The sequence below is a fragment of the Coregonus lavaretus genome (genome assembly GCF_964263955.1).
Source record: "Coregonus lavaretus genome assembly, chromosome: 10".
NCBI lineage: Eukaryota > Metazoa > Chordata > Actinopteri > Salmoniformes > Salmonidae > Coregonus > Coregonus lavaretus.
Genome location: NC_139997.1, coordinates 12,180,004 through 12,199,802, shown reverse-complemented (window position 1 = coordinate 12,199,802; position 19,799 = coordinate 12,180,004). Strand labels below are relative to the sequence as shown.

Below are 19,799 nucleotides of genomic sequence, written 5' to 3'. Positions count from 1 at the left end.
AAAAAAAAACGTACATTCATTTTAATCCCACTTTGTAACGCAACAAAATGTGGAAAAAGTCAAGGGTTGTGATTAATTTTAATGAAGGCACTGTATATACACTAATGAGGGAATGAAACGAATGCAAACGTAAAAACATAGTCCCCTGTAGCTCAGTTGGTAGAGCATGGCACTTGCAATGCCAGGGTTGTGGGTTCGTTTCCCACGGGGGCCAGTATGAAAGATGTGTGCACCCACTAACTGTAAGTCGCTCTGGATAAGAGCGTCTGCTAAAATCTAAATTAACAGCATTTCAGTAAAGTAAATTAAAATGAGCTACATGGTACTACATGCAAGTAAACCCAAAATGAACTGTCAGTTTCCTGCATGTCTTCTAACGCAATGCCCTAGACCAGGGGTGTCAAACATATGGCCCGCGGGCAGGGTCCAATTGTTGAAGGATGAATGCAGCCTCCGGGGCTAAAGCTGTTCGACACCCCTGTCCTAGACTGTAGAGTCATGTCATCTACGCCTAGAAGACGCATGCAGGGAGAGATCCCACTGGCGTTACAGACCCTGTTTATCTATGCAGAGAGAGATCCCACTGGCGTTACAGACCCTGTTTATCTATGCAGAGAGAGATCCCGCTGGCGTTACAGACCCTGTTTATCTATGCAGAGAGAGATCCCACTGGCGTTACAGACCCTGTTTATCTATGCAGAGAGAGATCCCACTGGCGTTACAGACCCTGTTTATCTATGCAGAGAGAGATCCCGCTGGCGTTACAGACCCTGTCTATGTATGTGAATAGCGGTCAACTCCCATAACAGTCATCATCTAGGGCCCTGTGTTTTGCGCAATCATGTGTCATGCCTGGATTTCATCTTTTATTTAAAGCTTTTTCATCCAACTGTCCCGTTTTCTTTTTATTTCAAATGGTCAAGCATCATCCTCAGACAATTGCTTTAATGTTTTGTGTAGAAGAACAAGCTATAGGATGAAAATTACAGCCGACTAGCCCTAGTTAACGCTACCTAGCTAACGTTGCCTTACAAATCAATACTTGGAGTCAAAGTATCGATAAAATATTGTCCAAAATAATATCGCGATATGTAACTATTGATTAATAACTATTGTTAACTATTAACTATTCTTAAACCCCCAGCCGGTGCAACCAAGCCAGACAGGTTGAAGGGTAGGAGGCAGACCAAGCAGTCTCTGGCCCTGCAGGTTGGGGGTTGTGCATGGGGCTAACTCCCCCACCACATAAACAATAACTTGCTACAGAAACCTTGTCAATTTCTATCTCTAATTCAACCTAAGCTTGAATCATTACCAGGGGTTGTAAGGCTATGGTTTTAATCATAAATGATTCAAGGTCCACAACCAGCAAGAATGATCTGTATTTTTAATCATGGAGAGCTCTGCCGCCAAAACCCATACATACAGCTTTATACCCCTTGACACACAAAGGCACTTTGCTCCGCCCACCTTTAGGAGGCTTTTTTTTACCCGTTTTCTCAGTCCCCTTCACCCTGGAATGTTTAGTCCCGCCCCCCTCTGTTAGTGGGTTGCCACTACATTATAACTCTTAACACCGTTCACACATTTATACTGTATTTGGGGTGAAATCCTTTAGTCATTATTCTTAAAATACAAATGAATCTAACAAACCTTTACTAAAGAAAGAAACAGACTGGATCAAAGGCAACGACCCCCCCCCCCCCCCCCCGTGACTGTGAATGAAGGATAAAGGCTAGTGCTAACTAAAAAGGTATTCAAGTCAAGTCTGTCTGATCAGTGTTTGAGGTTACTAGATGGTGGACCATTAGATTGTCTTTCATTTCTTTCTTCATCAACTGTGGCAAACACTTTGCAGTGAGAAGACCTAACTTGACTATTTTATTGGATTTATATTCATCAATATGCAAGAGTAGTTGGTGAGAAACATGTAATTAAAAATGCAATTTTTTCTTTCAACAATCATATTATTTTAATCAAGCCTTTATAATCAGGCCCAGTTGGAGATGTGGTTTTTATTCACGTTTTATTTATGGGCTATCTCAGTCGCTTCAAATGTAAAAAAAAATAAAAATTTCTCCAATCAATGATCTGTTTATAATGCACAGTGGATTAGTTTCACCATGTCTTTGATTGGGTTACAGTATTCTTTATTTGGTTCCCCATGAACTGACGCCTTGGCAACCGCTAGTCTTCCTGGTATCTTCTAGTCAAGTGTTTCTTCTACAACTAAAATTACCAGGTACCCAAACTTCTGGCCAAAAGTTTCGCTACTTTCTACCGATACGGGGTAAAGACCCTCAGTCACCGTGTTTAGAACTGTGTTCTCAGCAGGTATCGATTTCCTTTGTTTTGACTGTTGAGATAAAGGCCTAATCTAACAGGATCCCTGGTGTGAGAGTGTCAAAGTGGTCAGTGCAGGAACTAAGCACACAGAGATGACTGTGGATGAGAGGTGTGTGTGTGTGTGTGCGTGCACCATTGTTTTTGATCAGACTCAGTAGTAGAGCAGTAGTGAGTGTCTCCTCCCCTGCCCCAGGCCCCAGTGTCTACAAAGCCTTTAACCAGCAGCACAGGTAGGGCCCTGGGGCCTCAACACTGGGGTCCCCCCCTCTCCACCACAGACTGTCTCACTGTGAGCCCCCACAGACACAGCCCTCATTACAGACCAAACTCCAGAACCCCAAATACACACAGCATCTCACACACCATTGCCCAGAGCAGAGAAATACCACGTGAGAAAAGTTTCAGCAGAGAAAGACCACATGAGAAAAGTTTCAGCAGAGAAAGTTTAAATCCGTTTGAACTTTGAATCTGTTCTGTCCTGCTGAGGTCCCAATATCTATTGTTATGCTTGAATGGTTCAACTTCATAACAGAAATACGTTTTTGTTAGATTCAGTACACCAACAGATACTGTGTGGATGGATTCGTGGATTTTCTTCAAACACATGACCGTATTTGCATTTGATGGTGTCTAAATATAGGAAGGGAGATGGCTAATCACAAAACAGTTGTTAAATTAGTCTTGGCACTCAACCAGTGACTGCTTTCAAGCTGCAAACAGGACTGTGCACAGTATGTGGTATAGATGTACGTCTGCCTGCTATCCTCCTCAATTCTCTGAAAGAGATGTTCCCTTCAAGGTCATTGTCTCGTTCTGTAAATATGTTTTTCTCTGTGAAAGGAGGCAGAACTATTGGCTTTTTATACGGTGCATTTGGGTCAGTCGCCTCAGTGTATTGTTTTATGTGAGAAGCTCTCAAGATGCAGTCAGTGCATTGAAATCCTAGGGCTCCCCAGTCCTGTTCTTGCTCAAAGACTTAGAGATAGGTACATGATTGTCCTTAGATTGATCAAATATTTTGGTTTTTGTGTTAAAACATGATTTTCTTAGAGATACTGCCACAATCAAGAGGTGTTGCTCTGCTATTGTCAATCTAGAAGGACACAGTCAGACACATAGGACATAGTACGATTATCAAGATGCGCAATCAAATATCGAGAGAAAAAGCTGTAAACAAGATACACAGTAGTAAAAAACTGTCCTATGGCTTTAAGAGTGCTTACATTGATTCTTCCAGTTCCATCCCTCAGCTCTATACCAAAACAAGTGGCAGGGCTGTTAGAAATTGTAACAGTGGTTGTCTCTGATTCCCTGATAGCAACTAACAGTTTGTTTCACAAGGCTGGAGTAGTTTAAGAAAAGCCTCATCTGCCAGCTGTTTTCCTTGATACTTTAGGGATAATGAGAAAATCTCTTATTTTGTGAGCCGAGCAGCTCAGTTTTCATTGTTGTAGTTCGGGGTTAAATGGGTTCAATAACACAAGCTGAGACTCTGATTGCAGTCAAATACTGGAGATGTCCAACTGTAGTCAATTTGGAGTACTTTACTTATCTCTTGGTCCATGATGAACCCATATATCAACAACTATTTCTCACTTCACTGAATGCACTGAAATGAGTGAACATGGGTCGTGCTCAGGAGTGCACGATGTAGCAAAATGTTTTGCAACGGGGAAAAAATGTGTTCTTATTGGTCAAATTCAGATTCAGATTCAAATTACATGCCACCTCCCCGTTTAAATCATTTCTACCTAATGAACACGACCCATGTCTATCTTTGTCTTGGTGCCATGGAAAGGCAAACTCATGTGAAGAAAATAACTATTCCCTTTGTCTGTCCTTCAGGGCAGCTGAGATCCTTTACTCCCTGACCCTGGCTAATATTCAGAGGTTTGGGAAGCTGAATGATTTCCCAGCTGTGGAGAACAACAGACTGCTCACTGAAGCCAGGAGGAACCTGGGCTTGTTCCAGCACCATGACGCCATCACAGGCACCGGCAAGGACTTGGTGGTGATCGACTACGGTACCAGGTATCACTCTGTTTTATTACTTGTTTTATTTGTTTTCATCGTCTTATTTGATTGGGAGAGATGCAGTGTAGACATGGACACACTGATTCATCACGAGTTAAATGGATTGCACTGACATGGTTTAGTGATTAAATCCAGTGTCGGGACGTAGACATTGTTTGAATGAAAGTGAAACACTATTTGACTCAGAGCTTTGAGCCTCTGGGCATTTACTAAGAACAATTCTCTCTTCTCAGGTTGTTTCATTCCATTTTTAATTTGAAACAAGTGATTGTCAACTCCGCTCACTGGCTGGTGCTAAAGGACAAAAGTGCATACAGTCATAATCCGTCAAAGGCCTTTCTTCAAATGGTGAGTAAAAATAGCTTTGGTGTTTTAATTTCGGTGTTGAAACAAGGGTGTTGGTTGTGCATAGCAACATTTTCAGATAGTAGATTGATTTTCAAAGGGTGACAGTTGATGGTGGTGGTACAGTGAGTGAAGTGCATGCAGTTAGCTACCTTTTGAAATGTTTATTTACCACACCCTACCTTCGACAAAATCCCTCAAGGAAGCACAACATCAGGATTTTAATATGCAAATTGCCCAGGCAGGAAGTCAACATCAATTTTCAGAGCAATGTAACCTCTTCCACTTCCTCGTTTTGCTACAGCAGCTGAAAAGACGCTTGATATGAATCTCACTCACCCAAACCTAATGAAATTTGTATTAGGAAGTGAATGAGCCTTAGACGCTTAAATAGCGTCATATATTCCCAAAAGCGGCAGCCAATACCACAACAACAAAATTAAATACATTTTTCAAATGTGTCTCAAATAATTGTAGCTACACCAGATTTGTGTTATTTTGCAAATCAACTCACTCTCATGCAAATGTCTCTCAGGATGACATCCAGCCTGCTCAAGATGCCCTGCCTCAAAAAACCATTCTGAAAATCAGCTCACAGCCTAGGTATGTCGCCGTCCTCCTTTTCCCTCACAACATTCTGGCTGATATTATGACCCCTTTCATATTCCAAATATGTTTTAGAAAAAGTACAGGAAGTTATAGTCTGGTCAGGTTGAACAGTTTTGTTTGGATATGTGTCTGTACTTTCAGACTTATCAGATCAAAACATTAGCAGCTTGTACCAACTGCTCTTTTTCCCTCAGGTCTGTGGTCGTCTACAACCCCACGGAGCAGGACCGCACGTCAGTGGTGACCGTGTATGTGAACACGCCCCACCTGCGTGTGGTCACGGACCACGGTCACCCCGTCCCCGCTCAGGTTAGCGTGGTCTGGGACGACTCCACCACAGCATCCACAGAGGCCTTCCAGGTATGACTGTCTGTGAGATTGTTTTGTTATCAATTATTTTTAATATCCTTTATTTATCCAGGTTAATCCCCTACATCAATATATTTTTTGCTTCAAATTCAGATACGTTCATGAATGATAATACGAGTATCAAGCAGTATCAGGCAGTATCAAGTAGTATCAAGTAGTATCAAGCAGTATCAAGCAGTATCAGGTAGTATCAAGCAGTATCAGATAGTATCAAGCAGTATCAGGTAGTATCAGGCAGTATCAGGTAGTATCAAATAGTATCAAGCAGTAGCAGGCAGTATCAGGCAGTATCAGGTAGTATCAAGCAGGCAGTATCAGGTAGTATCAAGCAGGCAGTATCAGGTAGTATCAAGCAGGCAGTATCAGGTATTATCAGGCAGTATCAGGTATTATCAGGCAGTATCAGGTAATATCAAGCAGTATCAGGTAGGCTTGTCACGATACCAACATTTTACAAACGATACGATACTGGGCCAAGTATCACGATACCGAGTAGTATCAGGATACCACGGTGGAAAGAAATCCTTGACCTAGCATCCTGTTCGCCCCATCCCGGATGCTTGTTCACGTTTTCTAAACGTTTTCCAAAAACCTGTCACTGAAATTCACAACTTCTACTCAATACAACACACTAAATTTAACTTCACACTGTTCAGTGTATAATAGAATACTGCATAGAATGGCTGATTTGCTCATATTTGCAAAGGCCTACCTGTGATTTGGGTGCAGGAATGGAAGGAAGGAATATACATGCATAATGATCTGCATGTCATTGTGTCAGTAAGGGGAAAAGACTGCATGAAACCTTCTTTACTCTTCAGTTAACACAGACACACACTCTCCCCCCCTTCCTCACACACACTGTCTCCCTCTCTCTCATACACACACCACTCTCTCTCCCACAAACACACATACACACACTGCTCCCAACTTTTATAACATTAGGCACCAAAAAATATTTAAGGAGCACCGGAAAGAAATAGATTGTTGATATAGTTTAGCCTTCCATTAGGCCTATATGAATCCTACCTTTGAAGCACATCTCATAAGCAGCAGAACCTTTTCCTTTCTACCTGGGCCAATCAAATGTGGCTAAACCTACTGTGAAATTACTAGATTGTTAGCTGAACAACGTTGTTTGTGAAATTATTTAAAATGCGCGCAAATCCCGATAGAAAGAAAGAAGCATCTCTGGTAATATGGGTGATATCATATGGGTGATATAATATGAGGTAATATAATATGGGTGATACAGTGCCTTGCAAAAGTATTCATCCCTTTGGCGTTTTTCCTATTTTGTTGCATTACAACCTGTGATTTAAATTGATTTTTATTTGGATTTCATGTAATGGACATACACAAAATAGTCCAAATTGGTGAAGTGAAATGAAAAAAATTACTAGTTTCAAAAAATTCTAAAATATAAATAACTGAAAAGTGGTGTGTGCATATGCAGTCACCCCCTATGCTATGAAGCCCCTAAATAATATCTGGTGCAACCAATTAACTTCAGAAGTCACATAATTAGTTTAAAAAAGTCCACCTGTGTGCAATCTAAGTGTCACATGATCTGTCACATGATCTCAGTATATATACACCTGTTCTGAAAGGCCCCAGAGTCTGCAACACCACTAAGTAAGGGGCACCACCAAGCAAGCGGCACCATGAAGACCAAGGAGCTCTCCAAACAGGTCAGGGACAAAGTTGTGGAGAAGTACAGTTCAGGGCTGGTCAGAATTGAAGGAATGATGGATGGCGCTAAATACAGGGAAATACTTGATGGAAACCTGTTTCAGTCTTCCAGAGATTTGAGACTGGGACGGAGGTTCACCTTCCAGCAGGACAAGGACCCTAAGCATACTGCTAAAGCAACACTTGAGTGGTTTAAGGGGAAACATTTACATGTCTTGGAATGGCCTAGTCAAAGCCCAGACCTCAATCCAATTGAGAATCTGTGGTATGACTTAAAGATTGCTGTACACCAGCGGAACCCATCCAACTTGAAGGAGCTGGAGCAGTTTTGCCTTGAAGAATGGGCAAAAATCCACAGTGGCTAGATGTGCCAAGCTTATAGAGACATACCCCAAGAGACTTATTTCTTGTTTGTTTCACAAAAAAAAATATTTTGCATCTTCAAAGTGGTAGGCATGTTGTGTAAATCAAATGATATAAACCCCCCAAAAATCCATTTTAATTCCAGGTTGTAAGGCAATAAAATAGGAAAAATGCAAAGGGGGGTGAATACTTTCGCAAGGCACTGTATAATATGAGGTAATATAATATGGGTGCTATAATATGAGGTAAAATAATATGGATGATATAATATGGGTGATATAACATGGGTAATATAATATGAGGTAATATAATATGGGTGATATAATATGGGAGATATAATATGAGGTAATATAATATGAGGTGATATAATATGGGTCATATTCTTTGAACCTTTTAGGCTAGAGACAAGCTGCTTTCTTTGCTGTAAAGCTCAATTTTCCCTCTCTGACACTCAGAGGCTGCATGGCAGTGAACTTGCAAAGTCTACTCAGACTGGTCTGTGCTCTTGATTATAATAGGCGATTAAATGATACAATGTATCAACAACATTGCTCACTTTGCACGCTGCTCCAATGTAACAAATGTACGAATGTAAAAAGACTCATCAGGGTCTGGGTCTTTATCCCCGCTCGCCATCACGGCTAAATGATATATTTTTTAAACTGACGGAGGAATAGACACGCATGAAGAGCGGACGGAGAGAAGCAGGTGAGTGGGGGCTGGTAGGGGATGCGGCTGGCTAATTATAGCTGCCACAGGTGATATGCGCAAGAAAGTGAAGTGGGTATTATTGGACCTGCGGATACAAGAGACTAGTGGATGTTGTTTAAATTCAACTGACTTTATAAATAAAACTGACTTTATAAACATTTTATAACAGGCGCCAGCAAGTTCTTTAGATTGGTAGGGCTGAAAAAGTCGGTAGTATCATATGAAACGGTACTATGGTATTCTAAAATGTTGGTGTCATAAGTATCATGACGTTTTGGCACCGTGATATTACCGTGGTACCGGTATACTGTGCAACACTAGTATCAGGCATGTATCAGGCAGGTAGTATCAGGTAGTGTCAGGCAGTATCAGGCAGGTAATATCAGGTAGTATCAGGTAGTGTCAGGCAGTTTCAGGCAGGTAGTGTCAGGCAGGTAGTATCAGGTAGTATCAGGCAGGTAGTATCAGCCAGGTAGTATCAGGCAGGTAGTGTCAGGCTGTCACGATCGTCTATAAAGGGAGCAGACCAATACGCAGCGCGTTGAGTGAACATGATGACTTAAATAAAGAAAGCACGTAACTACAAACAAAAGACGATAGTGAAGTCCAACAGTGACAAAATACTGAACCTGGAACAAAAACCCACCATTCCCACAGGAAAACAATCAGATTAAATATGGCTCCCAATCAGAGATAACGAGCCGACAGCTGACACTCGTTACCTCCGATTGGGAGTCATTGACCAAACCTAGACATAAACCCCACAGAACTGCAAACATAGAAATACACCCAAAACCCAACATAACCAAACCAAAACCCAACAAAACAAATACACCCTGGCTCAAATATAAAAGTCCCGGAGCCAGAGTGTCACAGTACCCCCCCCTAAAGGTGCGAACTCCGGGCGCACCAGCATACAGTCTATGGGAGGGTCTGGGTGGGCGTCTGTCCACGGTGGCGGCTCTGGCCCTGGTCGTGGTCCCCACCCCACCTTAGTCACTATCCGCTTCCGTAGCCTCCTCCATATGACCACCCCCCAACTAAACCCCACTGGATTAAGGGGCGGCACCGGACTAACGGGCAGCACCGGACTAAGGGGCAGTACCGGACTAAGGGGCAGCACCAGGATAAGGGGCAGCACCGGGCTAAGGGACAGCACCGGACTCAATGGCGGATCCTGGCTGGCTGGCTCTGGCGGATCCTGGCTGGACGGCTCTGGCGGATCCTGGCTGGACGGCTCATGGCTGGCTGAAGGATCTGGCTGCTCATGGCTGGCTGACGGATCTGGCTGCTCATGGCTGGCTGACGGATCTGGCTGCTCATGGCTGGCCGACGGATCTGGCTGCTCATGGCTGGCCGACGGATCTGGCTGCTCATGGCTGGCCGACGGATCTGGCTGCTCATGGCTGGCTGACGGATCTGGCTGCTCATGGCTGGCTGACGGATCTGGCTGCTCATGGCTGGCCGACGGATCTGGCTGCTCATGGCTGGCCGACGGATCTGGCTGCTCATGGCTGGCCGAAGGCTCTGGCTGATCCTGTCTGGCGGAAGGCTCTGGCCGATCCTGTCTGGCGGAAGGCTCTGGCTGATCCTGTCTGGCGGAAGGCTCTGGCTGATCCTGTCTGGCGGAAGGCTCTGGCTGATCCTGTCTGGCGGAAGGCTTTAGCGGCTCCGGTCTGGCGGACGGCTCTGAAGGCTCATGGCAGACGGGCGGCTTATGCAGCGCTTGGCAGACGGACAGTTCAGACGGCGTTGGGCAGACAGGCAGTTCAGGCGCCGTTGGGCAGACGGGCAGTTCAAGCGCCGTTGGGCAGACGGGCAGTTCAGGCGCCGTTGGGCAGACGGGCAGTTCAGGCGCCGTTGGGCAGACGGCAGACTCTGGCCGGCCGAGACGCACTATAGGCCTGGTGCGTGGTGCCGGAACTGGTGGTCCCGGGCTGAGGACACGCATCTCAGGGCTAGTGCGGGGAGAAGGAACAGGGCATGCTGGACCCTGGGGACGCACATAAGGCCTAGTGCGTGGTGCCGGAACTGGTGGTCCCGGGCTGAGGACACGCATCTCAGGGCTAGTGCGGGGAGTAGCAACAGGGCATGCTGGACCCTGGGGACGCACATAAGGCCTAGTGCGTGGTGCCGGAACTGGTGGTCCCGGGCTGAGGACACGCATCTCAGGGCTAGTGCGGGGAGCAGCAACAGGACGCACAGGACTCTGGGGACACACAGGAGGCTTGGTGCGTGGTGTAGGCACTGGTGGTACTGGGCTGGAGCGGGGAGGTGGCGCCGGAAATACCGGACCGTGCAGGCGTACTGGCTCCCTTGAGCACTGAGCCTGCCCAACCTTACCTGGTTGTATACTCCCCGTCGCCCGACCAGTACGGGAAGGAGGAATAACCCGCACCGGGCCAGGTGGGCGAACCGGGGACACCATGCGTAAGGCTGGTGCCATGTAAGCCGGCCCGAGGAGACGCACTGGTGGCCTGATGCGTTGGGCCGGCTTCATGACATCCGGCTCAATGCTCAATCTAGCCCGGCCGATACGTGGAGCTGGAATGTACCGAACCGGGCTATGCCTGCGTACAGGAGACACCATGCGCTCTACTGCGTAACACGGTGTCTGCCCGTACTCTCGCTCTCCACGGTCAGTCCAGGGAGTAGGCGCAGGTCTCCTACCTGACTTCGCCACACTCCCTTTTAGCCCCCCCCCCAAGAAATTTTTGGGTAGTACCCACGGGCTTCCAGCCTCGACTCCGTGCTGCCTCCTCATACCACCTCCTCTCGGCTTTAGCTGCCTCCAGCTCTTCACGAGGGCGGCGATATTCTCCCGGTTGTGCCCAAGGACCCTTTCCAGCCCGTATCTCCTCCCATGTCCATGAATCCTTTGGAGGCGTCCATAAATCCTGTGTAGGTAGGTCCTGTTGCCGCTTGACACGCTGCTTGGTCCTTTTACGGTGGGTTTTTCTGTCACGATCGTCTATAAAGGGAGCAGACCAATACGCAGCGCGTTGAGTGAACATGATGACTTAAATAAAGAAAGCACGTAACTACAAACAAAAGACGATAGTGAAGTCCAACAGTGACAAAATACTGAACCTGGAACAAAAACCCACCATTCCCACAGGAAAACAATCAGATTAAATATGGCTCCCAATCAGAGATAACGAGCCGACAGCTGACACTCGTTACCTCCGATTGGGAGTCATTGACCAAACCTAGACATAAACCCCACAGAACTGCAAACATAGAAATACACCCAAAACCCAACATAACCAAACCAAAACCCAACAAAACAAATACACCCTGGCTCAAATATAAAAGTCCCGGAGCCAGAGTGTCACACAGGCAGTGTCAGGCAGGTTATATCAGGTAGTATCAGGCAGTATCAGGCAGGTAGTATCAGGCAGTATCAGGCAGGTTATATCAGGTAGTATCAGGCAGTATCAGGAAAGTAGTATCAGGTAGTATCAGGCAAGTAGTGTCAGGCAGTATCAGGCAGGTAGTATCAGGTAGTGTCAGGCAGTATCAGGAAGGTAGTATCAGGCAGTATCAGGTAGTATCAGGTAGTGTCAGGCAGTATCAGGAAGGTAGTATCAGGTAGTATCAGGCAGGTAGTATCAGGTAGTATCAGGCAGGTAGTGTCAGGCAGGTAGTATCAGGCAGGTAGTATCAGGTAGTATCAGGCAAGTAGTATCAGGTAGTATCAGGCAGGTAGTATCAGGCAAGTAGTATCAGGTAGTGTCAGGCAGTATCAGGAAGGTAGTATCAGGCAGTGTCAGGTTGTATCAGGTAGTATCAGGTAGTGTCAGGCAGTATCAGGAAGGTAGTATCAGGTAGTATCAGGCAGGTAGTATCAGGTAGTGTCAGGCAGGTAGTATCAGGTAGTATCAGGCAAGTAGTATCAGGTAGTATCAGGCAGTTTCAGGCAGGTAGTATCAGGTAGTATCAGGCAGGTAGTATCAGGCAGTATCAGGCAGGTAGTATCAGGTAGTATCAGGCAGGTAGTGTCAGGCAGTATCAGGCAGGTAGTATCAGGCAGGTAGTATCATACAGTATTAGGCAGGTAGTGTCAGGCAGTATCAGGCAGGTAGTATCAGGCAGGTAGTATCAGGTAGTATCAGGCAGGTAGTATCAGGCAGTATCAGGCAGGTAGTATCAGGCAGGTAGTATCAGGTAGTATCAGGCAGGTAGTATCAGGAAGTGTCAGGCAGTATCAGGCAGGTAGTATCAGGTAGTGTCAGGCAGTATCAGGCAGGTAGTATCAGGCAGGTAGTATCAGGTAGTTCAGGCAGGTAGTATCAGGCAGGTATTATCAGGCAGGTATTATCAGGTAGTGTCAGGCAGTATCAGGCAGGTAGTATCAGGCAGTATCAGTCAGGTAGTATCAGGCAGGTAGTATCAGGCAGTATCAGGCAGGTTATATCAGGTAGTATCAGGCAGTATCAGGAAAGTAGTATCAGGTAGTATCAGGCAAGTAGTGTCAGGCAGTATCAGGCAGGTAGTATCAGGTAGTGTCAGGCAGTATCAGGAAGGTAGTATCAGGCAGTATCAGGCAGTGTCAGGTTGTATCAGGTAGTATCAGGTAGTGTCAGGCAGTATCAGGAAGGTAGTATCAGGTAGTATCAGGCAGGTAGTATCAGGTAGTGTCAGGCAGGTAGTGTCAGGCAGGTAGTGTCAGGAAGGTAGTATCAGGTAGTGTCAGGCAGGTAGTATCGGGCAAGTAGTATCAGGTAGTATCAGGTAGTATCAGGCAGGTAGTATCAGGCAAGTAGTGTCAGGCAGGTAGTATCAGGCAGTTTCAGGCAGGTAGTATCAGGTAGTATCAGGCAGGTAGTATCAGGCAGTATCAGGCAGGTAGTATCAGGTAGTATCAGGCAGGTAGTATCAGACAGTATTAGGCAGGTAGTGTCAGGCAGTATCAGGCAGGTAGTATCAGGCAGGTAGTATCGGGTAGTGTCAGGCAGTATCAGGCAGGTAGTATCAGGCAGGTAGTATCAGGCAGTATCAGGCAGGTAGTATCAGGCAGGTAGTATCAGGTAGTATCAGGCAGGTAGTATCAGGTAGTGTCAGGCAGTATCAGGCAGGTAGTATCAGGTAGTGTCAGGCAGTATCAGGCAGGTAGTATCAGGCAGGTAGTATCAGGTAGTTCAGGCAGGTAGTATCAGGCAGGTATTATCAGGCAGGTATTATCAGGTAGTGTCAGGCAATATCAGGCAGGTAGTATCAGGCAGTATCAGTCAGGTAGTATCAGGCAGGTAGTGTCAGGTAGTATCAGGTACTGTCAGGCAGTATCAGGCAGGTGGTATCAGGTAGTGTCAGGCAGTATCAGGCAGGTAGTATCAGGTAGTGGCAGGCAGTATCAGGCAGGCAGTATCAGGCAGGTAGTATCAGGTAGTGTCAGGCAGTATCACTCAGGTAGTGTCAGGCAGTATCAGGCAGGTAGTATCAGGAAGTATCAGGCAGGGAGTATCAGGTAGTTCAGGCAGGTAGTATCAGGCAGGTATTATCAGGTAGTGTCAGGAAGTATCAGTCAGGTAGTATCAGTCAGGTAGTATCAGGCAGGTAGTATCAGGTAGTATCAGGTAGTATCAGGCAGGTAGTGTCAGGTAGTATCAGGTACTGTCAGGCAGTATCAGGCAGGTAGTATCAGGCAGGTGGTATCAGGTAGTATCAGCAGGTAGTGTCATGCAGTATCAGGCAGGTAGTGTCAGGCAGTATCAGGCAGGTAGTGTCAGGCAGGTAGTATCAGGTAGTGTCAGGCAGGTAGTATCAAGTAGTATCAGGCAGGTGGTATCAGCAGGTAGTGTCAGGCAGTATCAGGCAGGTAGTATCAGGTAGTGTCAGGCAGGTAGTATCAGGCAGTATCAGGCAGGTAGTATCAGGCAGGATCAAGCAGGTAGTATCAGGTAGTGTCAGGCAGTATCAGGCAGGTAGTATCAAGTAGTATCAGGCAGGTAGTATCAGGTAGTGTCAGGCAGTATCAGGCAGGCAGTATCAGGCAGGTAGTATCAGGCAGGTAGTATCAGGTAGTGTCAGGCAGTATCAGGCAGGTAGTATCAGGTAGTGTCAGGCAGTTTCAGGCAGGTAGTGTCAGGTAGTGTCAGGCAGGTAGTATCAGGCAGGTAGTGTCAGGTAGTGTCAGGCAGGTAGTATCAGGCTGGTAGTATCAGGTAGTTTCAGGCAGTATCAGGCAGTATCAGGCAGGTAGTATCAGGTAGTGTCAGGCAGTATCAGGCAGGTAGTATCAGGTAGTATCAGGCAGGTAGTGTCAGGCAGTATCAGGCAGGTAGTATCAGGTAGTTCAGGCAGGTAGTATCAGGTAGTGTCAGGCAGTATCAGGCAGGCAGTATCAGGCAGTTATTATCAGGTAGTGTCAGGCAGTATCAGGCAGGTAGTGTCAGCCAGTATCAGGCAGGTAGTACCGGGTAGTATCAGGCAGGTAGTATCAGGTAGTTCAGGCAGGTAGTATCAGGTAGTGTCAGGCAGTATCAGGCAGGCAGTATCAGGCAGTTATTATCAGGTAGTGTCAGGCAGTATCAGGCAGGTAGTGTCAGGCAGTATCAGGCAGGTAGTATCGGGTAGTATCAGGCAGGTAGTATCAGGTAGTTCAGGCAGGTAGTATCAGGTAGTGTCAGGCAGTATCAGGCAGGCAGTATCAGGCAGTTATTATCAGGTAGTGTCAGGCAGTATCAGGCAGGTAGTATCGGGTAGTATCAGGCAGTATCAGGCAGGTAGTATCAGACAGTATCAGTCAGCTAGTATCAGGCAGGTAGTATCAGGTAGTATCAGGCAGGTAGTATCAGTTAGTATCAGGTACTGTCAGGTAGTATCAGGCAGGTAGTATCAAGTAGTATCAGGCAGGTGGTATCAGGTAGTATCAGGTAGTATCAGGCAGGTAGTATCAGGTAGTATCAGGCAGGTAGTATCAGGTAGTATCAGGCAGGTAGTATCAGCAGGTAGTGTCAGGCAGGTAGTATCAGGCAGGTAGTATCAGGCAGGTAGTATCAGGTAGTGTCAGGCAGGTAGTATCAAGTAGTATCGGGCAGGTGGTATCAGGTAGTATCAGCAGGTAGTGTCAGGCAGGTAGTATCAAGTAGTATCAGGCAGGTAGTATCAGGTAGTGTCAGGCAGTATCAGACAAGTCTGTGTATGGATGCAGAAACCCAAAGCTGTGGTCTTTTCAGTTTGGACTAGAGATTGATCACCAATGTATTACCAGTTCGTAGTGAAAACAACGTTTTCTGTTGTTTATGTTCTCTTCTCACATTATCTCATGTTATGGTGTTTTCTCTCGGGGGCAGTTGTCCTTCGTAGCTCAGGTGCCAGCGCTGGGTCTTGGGCTGTACCAGTTGAGTACGGCTGCGAGCGGCGGGGCGGAGACGGCGGAGTATGTCTTCTTCAGGCAAGGCGACAAACTATCCGTCAACATGAAGCACTTTACCGTCAACATCCCCCAGGACGCCACCACCCCCCTCACCATCCACAACCCCCACCTCCAGGTCTGGAGCTCCCCCACCACCGGCCTGATGGAGGTAAGCCATGCACAGCACAGCATAACAAAGCATAGTTTAGCACAGCATAGCACAGCATACCAAAGCTTAGCATAGCGTAGCACAGCATAGCAAAGTTTAGCACAGCAAAGTTTAGCACGCATAGCAAAGTTTAGCACATGACAACATAGCAAACAGGGCCTAAAATTAACACCCGCCACCTGCCAAATCCGGGTAGATTTTGGCATTGGCGTGTAAAATGTCAATTTCACCAGCCATGTTGGCGGGTGGTCAGGGAACCACAGTGCGAGCATTTCACTCACATTTATAGTAAAATAAATGCTGTAGTAGCTGTTTTCAAAGTATTTCTGCCATTTTGTTACAAAGCTGGTAAATTAATCGCACAAAGTCAAAGATCTACATATCCTATATAACCTATTCCACCTCGTGCTGCAACACTGCCTGGCTGGGTGCTGTGCGCACGTGAAGAGCTGAGTGAAAGATTCATTTTTAGTAGCGCTGCGCACAGGGATACAAGTTGGTCTAATTTACTTTAAACTAAAGTCTACTGAAGTGAGACTTTGTCCTTGTGTTTCTTGGCTATTTACATTGTTTTGTTCACAAGCTAGGTCGTTTTTCTATGTTTGCGTTTCAACTGCTAGAGAAGAGAAGACAACGCTTCTAGTAGTCAGACTCAATCTCACAGGCACAAACATGACTGGATTCACGCTGCCACGGTAACCTCCCGCCCTTAAAGGGGCAGGTGAAACTTTTTGTCTCATCTGGGATATTATGGTTGAAAAAATGAAATGAAACAATATACACATTACTTCTTACTAGTAATACATGTATTGTTTTAGAAACATTACAAAGCATGCTCATCATTTTTTTTGTGTTTTGTTGGTGTAATGTTAGCGGTAAAAAAATTATTTTGGCTGGTAAAAAATCTGAGTGGCTTGTAGATTTTTTAATCTACCTGCCACAGTGGCTGGTGGACCAAAAAGTAAATGTTATGCCCTGATAGCAAAGCTTAGCACAGCATAGAAAAGCATAGTACAGATCACAGACGTTTTATTGTAAAGCATAGCACTACATAACACAGCATAGCATTGTAAAGCATAGCACTACACAGCAGGGCATTGAACCAGAATCATAAAGTGTATAATGACTGTGACCCATAGGGCTTTGCACTGAAAGGTTGCATGGAATATATCACACTTCTAGACTGTCAATGGGACTGACCGGGTATCAAACCAGGGTTGTCTGTGTGACACAAGACTACCTTATTCCTCTGAGCTAAAGCCTAGGCATTAGTTCTGGGAGGTCATACGAGCCTTCCAGTCTCAGGCAAGATTACTCATCACACAAGCTCATCACATTGTTCACTAAACCACCTCAGCTACAACAACACACGATACAGTAGGTGTATTATTATAATATCGGTAGCTCGGTTCGCTCTCATCATTGATGCCAAACTGTCAGTGTAATGGTGATGATGTAAGTCTTGAATCCCGCTTTCTTCTGACTGACACCCTCAGAGATTGAAGCTGAAAGAGGACGGCTCAGAACTCCAGATCAAGGTGGAGTTTGCGTGGTACGGCACAACCAGCAACCGAGATAAAAGCGGAGCCTACTTGTTCCTGCCTGACGGGGAAGCCAAGGTAACCTGACAACTTTATTCAACGTGATTGATGCTCCTTTGTCAACGTGTATCATTGCAGCTGTACTGAAACCCTGTGAAGAAGAAAGGCTTCAGCTCTTACAGTTGTTCTGCTCCCCCAGTTTCCCGCTCTCTCCTTCCTCTCTTATTTGTGCTCCCTTACCATCATGCTCTCTGTAGGAGGTGTTATTGGCAGAGGATGGATGGGAGATGGTGTTAGGAGTGATTTGATTCCCATTGATTTTCTGTTCTCCTCCAGATATACACTCCCGCCCGGCCTCCAGTGATACGGGTAACCAAAGGATCTGTGTTCTCTGAGATCACCACTAACTTCGATCACGTGACGCACACTCTACGCCTGTATAACGTTCAAGGTAAGGATGGAAATTGGGTGTGTGCCTGCGTGCATCTACAATTGTAAACAGTGGTGGAAAAAGTACCCAATTGTCATACTTGAGTAAAAGTAAAGATACCTTAATAGAAAATGACTCAAGTAAAAGTGAAAGTCACCCAGTAAAATACTACTTGAGTAAAAGTCTAAAAGTATTTGTTTTTAAATATACTTAAGTATCTAAAGTAAAAGTATAAATCATTTCAAATTACTTATATTAAGCAAACCAGACGGCACAATTTTCTTGTTTTTAAAATGTATCAATAGCCAGGGGCACACTCCAACACTCATTTACAAACAAAGCATTTGTGTTTAGTGAGTCTGCCAGATCAGAGGCGGAAGGGATGACCAGAGATGTTCTCTTGATTAGTGCGTGAATGGACAATTTTCTTGTCCTGCTAAGCGTTCAAAATGTAACAAGTACTTTTGGGTGTCAGGGAAAATGTATGGAATAAAAAGTACTTTCTTTTCTTTAGGAATGTAGTGAAGTAAAAGTTGTCTAAAATATAAATAGTAAAGTATAGTACAGATACCCCCAAAAAACGACTTAAGTAGTACTTTAAAGTAATTTGGTCCTCTGTAGCTCAATTGGCTTGTAACGCCAGGGTAGTGGGTACGATCCCCGGGACCACCCATATGTAAAAATGTATGCACACATGACTGTAAGTCACTTTGGATAAAAGCGTCTGCTAAATGGCATATTATTATTATTATTATTATTTTACTTACAGTTTTTCTCGATTGTTAAGACACATTTCTTGAAACCTTCACCCATTTTCTCAAAACTTTAAACACAAAACCAAATCTTCAAACTACATTCACAAAACCCCTTACTCTTATGGCAAAATCAAACAATCGCCTCAAAAACATTTAATCTGTGCTCAAAATCAAACAATGCTTTTCAAACACTACAGAGCGTTCATTAGACACTACATAAAAAAATGGAGAACACAGCGTCCAGGGAATGTAGTTACAGATGTTTTTATTTATTGTATATAGTAAATGCATTTAGCAATTAAAACAAAAAGGATAGTAATCACAACTTAGTGCAGTGAATATATTGTATACTGTAAGTACTGCAAGTAATACAGTATTGAATGTCAGTATATTCAGCACTTGCATGAAAATACAGTAGTCCAACTGCAAAAGCCCAAAGAACAAGAACACTCTAAATGAAAAGCACATTACAGTACACTCAAAAATGTTGTGCAACTGCGAAATCAAAGTCAATGAGAGATTCATTCTGCCTCAGCATCACGTCTTTGTCCTGCTTCCCTCATTGTCATTCCATGAACAACAACATGGTCTATCACAGTTGCTCGAATTTCTTCTGAAATTACTGTTCATGGTCTTGCTCTTCCTCGTCCTCGTCCTGGTACTCTTCCTCCTCTGCCTCTCAGATTGTTTCCATCCATTGTTGGTATCAACATCCAACGCACCTGTGCCACCTGTGCCACCTGTGCACTCTGAACTGGCTTATATTCTGTACAATTGGTTTGATCACATCATTAGAAACAAGTGTGAACAATTTGGAGTGGTTGTGTGTAAACGATGACAACTGTGTTGTAGTTGTGTTTAACTTTTGCCACCTGTGTTTACCATTTTGTAACACAAGTGCATCACAGTGCGAAATGTGTTTTAGTGAGTGAGAATGTGTTTAGAGTTTTGCAAAAAGACTGACTGATTTGACAAATGGGTTTAGGCCACTGAGCATTTGGTTCAGAGAATGGGGTTTAGTGTTTTAGCAATTCAGAAAAACTGTAAGTTACTTTACACCACTGATTGTAAAAACAAC

At 45.0% G+C, this 19,799-nt stretch overlaps 1 protein-coding gene across 3 annotated transcripts in view; it reads left to right on the top strand.

The window, feature by feature from the left end:
- LOC311136540 (alpha-mannosidase 2-like) overlaps window positions 1-19,799 on the top strand; it is a 57,760-nt gene that overhangs the window by 25,578 nt on the left and 12,383 nt on the right. For all 3 annotated transcript variants that reach the window (XM_084170705.1, XM_084170704.1, XM_084170706.1), the window contains exons 10-16: window positions 4,192-4,377; window positions 4,614-4,728; window positions 5,261-5,328; window positions 5,529-5,694; window positions 15,765-15,995; window positions 17,492-17,614; window positions 17,873-17,987. In XM_084170705.1, the coding sequence (XP_084026831.1) occupies window positions 4,192-4,377; window positions 4,614-4,728; window positions 5,261-5,328; window positions 5,529-5,694; window positions 15,765-15,995; window positions 17,492-17,614; window positions 17,873-17,987 (1,004 nt within the window). The remainder of the gene's footprint in view (window positions 1-4,191; window positions 4,378-4,613; window positions 4,729-5,260; window positions 5,329-5,528; window positions 5,695-15,764; window positions 15,996-17,491; window positions 17,615-17,872; window positions 17,988-19,799) is intronic.